Raw genomic sequence first — 8,402 nt, 5'->3', positions numbered from 1 at the left:
GAGTAGTTGAAAAAATAATAAACAAAGTTTTTTATTTTTTCAACTACTCTCTCTAGTTACAGAATCGCTCGTAACCATGGCATCGTGAACAACGTTGCCACCGGAATTTGAGCCAGCGCAAAAAACAATTAAATTATAACACCTCGTGACATTTATCATTATATTAATCCGTCTCGCTTCTTTTTCGAATCATTGCCCTTCCTCTTAAATGAGATGCATTTTTAGAAATTTTTTAAGAGGAACGGGATTTGCTCTATCTCTTATTGTGCTGTAAAATTTTGAAAACGAGTATCTGTTTGATACTGCAAACTTTTGCTGATTCTTGGCACACTTCTGCTGAATTTGTGTCAACCAAGTTTTTTTAACAAAGGCTTGCATTGTGTTCAACATTAATTACGTTTATATTTATGATATTATCGTATCCAAAAATAACCTTAACTGGAAAGTAATATTTCAGTTCTAATTATAAGAGCCAACACCTATTAAAATTCAAATAAAAACTGTTGTGAAAAAAAAAGTTTCCTGAGTTTGCTATCAGAATGTCACTAACAATTCTGCTCAATTACAAATGAATTTTTATGTATACTTTTATCTAATTTTATTGATAGCCATCTTAAAATTATGTAGCACAATTATAAATAAAATCAAATATTATAAGAAAAGAGAAAATACATGCAGGTACCGTAAACCGGGGCGAGTCTACCCATTTTAGTTTTATTTAATTTTCACTATTTTAAATTGCAAATAAATTAAATTGCATTATCGATAAAAAGAAAATAGTTGTCAAGCGTCTTTTCTCAGAATCAATCATGAAACACATTGTTTCTTGAATTGCACGGCAGTATCACAGTAACATTATTTTATTGTTGGCGTAGTTCGTGAACTTTTCAGAATCATTTNTACAGTAACAGCGTAACTGTTAATATTTTCTAAAATCGATTTCACAGCTTTAAAGAGGGATAAATAGCGATTCCGAAACACCTATTAAAAGCCTTTTTTCTTTAATATTTACAAAAGTTTGACCACTTGAAAGTTGACAAACTAAGAAAATGGGTAGACTCGCCCCGGTTTACGGTATGTCTTTACTTTGATTTAATATAAATATGATCTGCTTTATATTAATGTACTATATGCCTTTAACCGTATATCTTAATTATATTTGTTGTAGTTATTGATTAACATTTTTTTCAATTGTAGCACAACTAAAGGAGATTCGTAAAGTTACTTTATCCCGGTTATTCTGTGATAACACCAATGTCAAAGAAGTTCAACTCGTATCCTTCGTAAAGCCAGCTAATTGGTTAGTATAACAGTTCTAACAGATTTACGATGGTAATTTAATCATATAACAAGAAGCGTTCAGTACTTTAAAAGTCTTATTGATTATAAAGTACCCTGCAAAAAAAACTAGGTGAATCTTTAACCAGTATTTTGTGCAAAAATTATTATTATTCCAAAGTTTAGTTAAGTGAAAGAACATTTTATTTCAGTTACACCATAAATTGTGTACTACGATCCAGAAATATTTCCACGGTGGAACTGACTGCACCAAAATTTGGTAAAAGACACAAGATTTTAACGCTGACTGTAAACTAATATATTTGTTTACGACGCCATGTTTTCTTTTCCACACGAATTAAAGTTCATTTCTTTTATTTACATGAAAGTTCATTTCTCTTATTTACATGAATTAAAGATTTCTTTTATAAATTTGGTTGGCGGTATAAAATGGTTAGAGGTATGTCATAAAATAACTTCCTACGGTAAATAGTTTTGATACGGTAAATAGCTATAGCATGGCATGCATTTGAGCTCTTTAAAAATACCTAATAATGGTACAACCTTCCTCTACTTTTATAAAAGGTAAAAAAGAAAGAATAAAAAAGAAAGAATAAAAAGAAAGAATGAAAATAGATGTTTTGTTTCTTTAAAACACCTGCTTTTGGTGCAATCTTCTACTGATTTTTTGAGCTATTTTAAAATACCAAAAGATGGTAAAATTAAGCTCAATTTTATGTAGCCAGTAAGTGAATGCTAATTTTTGGTGCAACATGGCTCAATTTTTAACAGTGTACTAATACTTATATACTTAAAAACATAGTTTTATCTCAAATATAAGAAAAAAAAAGATATTACCTAATATTCTTTCTGAACTTTGTACTCCAGTATTCAGCTCATTTGAGTGTTGTGTTCTATGGTTTAAGAAGAATTTGTCTCGGACAAAAATAAAGCTTTTTTCTTTGTAATAAATACAATAGCTTTCAGAAACAGATTCTCAAAGTCCGTGAGAGTAGTTTTATTTTTTAATGATTTAGGTTTCATTGTAACTTCCTTATTCATAAATTAACAGTTATGTATATAATACTTAAAAATACTGAGTGTTTCAGAAGGGGAGCCTTCAACATATATATTTTAAAATGTTTTATAAGAGTTTTTTTTGCAAAACTCAAGTCAGATTGCGTTAAAAGAACTACATTTATGCAATAACTATTATTTAGGTAATGAAAAAAATATATAAAAAAAGTTATTCAACTCAGATTTTTTTTAAAGAAGGAGTTAATTTTATGATTGGAACATGATTTCTTTTACCTTTGTCTTGGTAAACGCAATCATGTTCCTACCTTTACCTGTAGCTTTTACCTTTGGCTTGGTTTACAATTGAAAAATAATGTAGAGCACACGGGAAATTGTATAGGTGTTATTGTTCGTAATAGTGTGGGCATTTTCAAAATAAATAACCTTACTTGGAACTGATTTCTAACTTCATTTTCAAATAAACTAATAAAAGAATGAAATGAGCACAATTTTAAATTATTTACTGGAAAAATCAAATTAAAAATGCTCATTAATTTGACAATTTTATTGCATGTTTCCAGTTCCTAAAATTAAATAATTCATGTAAGAGAAAAAAAAATCCTAGCTAACACTAGATTTGAACCTGATACCTTTGCAATGAAAGATATATAGATGAGCGTGGTATCAGACCGGGAACTTCTTGACTTTTTAGCAGACAAACTCTGAATTACATTTTACTAATCAAGAAGTACCTACCATATTGGCGTACTGTTGTTGATTAATTTATGACGCCTCTATAGATTAGTTTGTCTTACTATGCCAACTTTCTAATGTTCTCTTGTTTTTAAGCTACCTTTATTTATTGATCAATGGAGTTATAAAGATTATGTTTATTTTTAATCCAGCTTATTATATGTTTATTAAAGATTCATACCCTAACAAACAATAAGGACTCAACCCAATAGTAGCACTGTTTTGTTTCGTTTCGATTACCTCTGCTCTTTGGATAAGACCAAGTACCCCTTAATGTGTGTACATGCTGGGCCCACGAAACCTGCAGTTCAGCGGAGGAAGAAGATAACTGCATCGAAGGTGGAAAAAAGGTCTTACGGGACCCAGAACAAAATTTATTGCAGACATTATACTCAGAGAACAAAAAGCAATATTTTCATATTTTGCAAAATTTTTGAAAACTTTATGTAAAATTGTAGTTTTTATGTAGATATACATAAATTCCATGCAATTTTATTTCAAGAAACAAATCAATGACACTAAATTTTTTGTAAAGTATTTTGGTCGGGCTCTGAAGAGTCTCTGGCCCTAGGACAATTGTCCGTTTTTCTTTCCTCCTTGAGTACGGTCTTGACTACATCACATGTAAATTACATGCATAATTTTCTTAAAGTGTCATATAAAACAGAAACATATGCTATTTGTTTTCTCTAAAATTCAAGTATTTCTAAATTTCTCTTAGAGTTAGCATGTGTTCCCGGTCTAACTCCACTACTTGGTTAAGACTACGAAATTATGAAAAAATCATCCGTAAAAAATTTATAAAGGAATGACTTTTCAGTAATGATATACTGTACACATCTAAATAATGAATATCCCGATTAAATCTGAAGGCATTGGTTGATATCATAAGAATTTGCAAAAGAGAATTACTCATTGATTTTCATAATTTTTGTTTATGTGGAAAATATCCCCAAATTGGCGACTTCTAAAAAAGTTGAATTATTTTTGGTAATTTGTTTGTTCTAAAGCCCAAGTAACTTTTATGGGTAAGATAAAATAAATAGATAAAATTATATCTTTGCCTTGAGTTAAAAGTACTTAAACTGTTCTTTTTTTTAAAAATTTTCTTTGGCACAAAAGCTTCAAAAAAGTTCCTTCATTTATTTTTGGTTAATATTTGTTTGAGGAAAAGTAGTTATAATTAGAGTGGTTTAGATACATTTTCTTCAGTTTGCAACTATTATACTTTCTAGATATTACATTTCAATATTTCACGAATTCTGTATAATAGTTATTCTGTTTTATTTTCTAGGAATCCATTTGAAGATTGCTCAAAGGGAAAATTACCAAAAATGAATCTAAGTGCATGGAAAAATGAGCCGGTTTGGACGTAATGACTTTGCTGTTCAAATATATTTTTATTCAAACTTCTGTATGTAACATAAATAAACTAAGTATTTATAAGAAATATTTACCCATTCATCCATTATTTCCAATTATTTTGAATCTTAAGGTCTAATGTAAGTTCCATTTAAAGAATACATTACATTTCTTCGATGCTGGCTTATGCTTTCAAGGTATAATTTAACAATTTAGAAATCTCTAATATGGGGTACATTTTATCTTGAATTAATGCTTGTAGAATTGATGTCTTATCTAAAGTAATTAGGGAATTATATATTGTGTACAGTAGTTTAAATTGAAATGGAAGTTATAAAAATAATAAATACACAGATGACTTATAAGAAAATAATAACTACATAAGCAATTTGATATACTACAGTTCACAAATGGAAAAACGGACCACTATAATAACTTTTTATCTAATGACCAGTTTTCTCAGGTAATAAGATGCAGTCTTAAGTATTCAAGGAGTTAAGCAAATATTTTTAACTTTTTGATAGAAAAGGGTAACTTTCTTAAAGTTAGCGGGCAAGAATAACTTTGAACGTAAAAAATAAATAAATTTGTGTCCATAGTTTTTTGTTCATTTAAAAAACAAAAAAAATTGTTGAAATTTTTCGCTGTGCACACATACGCATTTAATTTTCATTATTCAAACAAATAAGATGCAATAAAAAAAACAATTAATCATTTATCTTCATTTTTCGAAAATAATAGTATGTTTAGTAAATAGTCAACTGTTCTGCAACGAATGATTTTGATCAGTAGAATATTTTTAATTTCTTAACAAGATTTAATTCTCAGCTAGCTGGCAATAATTCCAAGTTTTCTTTCAATAAAAACTTAACAATAATTTAAAAATAAATTTTGCTTTACAGGAAAACATAAATTAAAGTACTAAAACAATTGATTAGTATATTAATGGAAAAATAACATGCATGGTAGCATAAGGAATAAGATTTTGAGAAATGTTAAAATTTAATTAAAAAGTTAGAAAAATAATTCTACGAAACATGCGCAGACAGGTAATTAACAAATTTATTTTAAGTTTAAGACGATATATAAGATGTTGAGAAATTTTAAGATGCTTAAAAATGTTCACGACTCATTCGTATTAATAAATATAAACTATATAATGAAAAAATTGATAAACATATAATTGTAAATCTATTCATGAGTTGGTATATTGTTTAAATTGGATCAATTATTAAAAGAACAAACTAACAATTAAAATAAAAACGCTGACATATAATTGCATTCTATCAGAAACATGCTGTTAAAATACTCAACATTCCTTAATAAAATGCTTTTATTCCATAAAATGTTTTATTTAAATCTCTTTATTAAATTAAGAATAAATTTTTAGAAGACTAAAAAAACTTCGTATTTTATAAGTTAAAAAAGGATTAGCAATCGGTTATTAGCGAAAAATATATGAATGAAATTTTACTCTACGTGCGTTAATCAACGTCTTCGTAAACGACATTTAAAGATTAATCGTCCCATTTAAATATTTCTTGTTCGTCACAAAATTATTTTTTTAAAAATAATAATTAATTTTAGTTTTTCTCGGTTTCTGCCAAATAAAAACTGCTGAAAATTTAGATTTTGATATAGAAAAATACGTAGATTAATACGGTATAAATAATTTTTTACCACATAATTCAAAATGTTTTCATCCACAATGAAATTAAAAAATAATAAATAATTATTAAAAATTATTTTTTGCATGAAATTATCTTTGGGTAAAAGGATTTTTTAAGTGAGTGCAATTTTCTTTGATTTACTTAATTAGTTTTAAAAATATGACTAAAAACGCAAAAAGTTAACTTAACATTAAGGGGTCTGAGCTTTGGATCGCTCTCCTGGAGACCATATTTCCCAGATTGCGGCTACCCTCTGTATTTTGAAAGTTAAGAATCCAAATATGTTAAAAAAATATATTTTTATTCTGAGAAAGTACGTTTTTGTGTCTGATTTTGTAACTTAATTAATAGGTAGCACTAATTAATGAGCATATTTGAAGTTACCCCCAGGAACCATTAAGATTGACAAACAGTTCGTGAAAATCCAACCATTAGAACGAAAGTTAGTCATGGTGATATCTTTTTTTTGCAGACTGTACCGGCACGCAGAGTGCCGGTAATTGTCACCGCAATTCGATTCGAATTTTTTAAAGTGTATCTTTCTCTAGAATGCCATTCAACGTTTACAGTAAACAATAAATGTAGTTAAGGTTAGTATCAAAAGGTCTAGATAACAATTTTTTTCAACTCAAATGACTTGAAATGAAAATATAGATAAATCATTTTTCATTTATAGTATTTTTTCTGAATTATTCAAAAAATTTTTAAATTTTGAATTTTTAACTAATTATGCATTTTTTTGACTACATATATCAGTCAAACTTTAGTAGAAGATACTTTTTGATTAAATTTCCCTTAAGTAAAAGTGTTCCAATGGTGAATAATCAAAAATTTGATTTGGCTAATTAACTTTGGAGATATATTGACAAACTCTTACGATACAGCAAGCTAAGCTTATTGCAAACCGCCACTAAATATCGAACCCCAGCTCTTCGCAATGACAAACTAGTGCCTTAAATATTGAACCATCGCCACTCTTTATAATATTACTAAGTTATGGTTATGCCTACTTCAGAAATTGCAAGTCTAAGTTAATATTTAAACGTTCTCTGCTACTATTCAAAAAAGTTTGATTATCGAATTTTATACGTGTGTATTTGTGAAAAACGCGTATGGTTTGTCTATAGAAAGAACTTCCCTCGTCACAAAGTAACATACATTTTTAATTAAAATTAATTTAAATAATTCTTAATAATAAGAGTAATACAAAAATAACAAAACTTTAAACATGTTCCATTTATTGTACTTTGAGTTAATTTTACAGGCATACATTCAGTTTTAATAAATAAAGGAACAATTCGTAATCAAAGATGGTAAAATTCGGTAGTCATACAGTTAGTAATGTCATATATTTTAGGAGTCATACAGTTTTGTACTCACTAATTTAGAAGTCATAGGTTCAGAAAAGGGCAACTTTGAAAAGTTACTTATTCCATTCACTTTCAGGACGTGTCGTCTAATTCGGGAAATGTCACAGTCAGAAAAAGTCACAAAATCAGAAAAATTGTTCTTAAAAAATCACCCAATTATGCATTGTCCATTTAAAAATCACACAATTGTGCATAGTCTATTTTAAAAGTCACACAATTGGGCAATATAGTCCATTTTAAGAATATCACATTTGAGCAACGCAGTCTACATTCAGTACTTTTACAGTCACTACTTCATACTCCTATAGTCACATATTCGGAAACTTTTGTCTAGTTCAGGTAAGTCTTTATTCGGGTAATATCGAAGTTTTGAGTCACAGAGACGGGAGATGTCACAGTCGGGATATATCGTCTTAAATCGTGGTATGTTTAATTTTGGGTTCACGCAGTTTATTTCCGTGTGAAACACCCAGAAAACAGGCGTCTCACAGTGAAGCGGAAACCTTTCTTCTCTCTCTTTCTGGCCATTTCTCTTTTCTCGGCAAAATCTGGGTTTTGAGCCAATTTTTCCTCCAGATTTTTTGTCAAACGAGAAACATCGCCGCATCTGCAAGAATTAATCCATGTATTGCTAAGCAATATACTAAATGAAAGTTATTTACGCACTTAAATTATATAAGGTTTAAATTATATTATTAATTATTATTTACTAGTCATGCAAAGAACTTACTTGCAATAAAAAAATGTTTAAAAACGAATTTTTCTTCATACTTGTGTTAACTATTAAACTTGAAGAGGAGTTTGTAGAAAAACATTGCATCGTCTCTTGTTATAACGAATTTCACTGATTTATTACTTAAATAAAAAATGCGAATAATATAATTTTTTAGAATGCCAATACATCTTATCGTCTTATCTGTATATCATTAAAATATCTTATACTAATATATAT

At 28.3% G+C, this 8,402-nt stretch overlaps 1 protein-coding gene across 6 annotated transcripts in view; it reads left to right on the top strand.

Moving 5' to 3' along the window:
- LOC107446020 (salivary peroxidase/catechol oxidase-like) overlaps nt 1-8,402 on the top strand; it is an 87,083-nt gene that overhangs the window by 63,957 nt on the left and 14,724 nt on the right. The window contains exons 16-17 of one of the 6 annotated variants that reach the window (XM_071179570.1): nt 1,198-1,300; nt 4,343-4,498. The exons of the other annotated variants lie outside the window; for them this stretch is intronic. Of the exons in view, the coding sequence (XP_071035671.1) occupies nt 1,198-1,300; nt 4,343-4,424 (185 nt within the window). The 3' untranslated portion in view covers nt 4,425-4,498. Of the gene's footprint in view, nt 1-1,197; nt 1,301-4,342; nt 4,499-8,402 lie in introns of those variants that run through there. 6 annotated transcript variants of the gene reach the window in all.

Source organism: Parasteatoda tepidariorum, chromosome 4, assembly GCF_043381705.1.
Source record: "Parasteatoda tepidariorum isolate YZ-2023 chromosome 4, CAS_Ptep_4.0, whole genome shotgun sequence".
Classification (NCBI taxonomy): Eukaryota; Metazoa; Arthropoda; class Arachnida; order Araneae; family Theridiidae; genus Parasteatoda; species Parasteatoda tepidariorum.
This window is presented reverse-complemented; position numbering and strand designations above follow the sequence as displayed.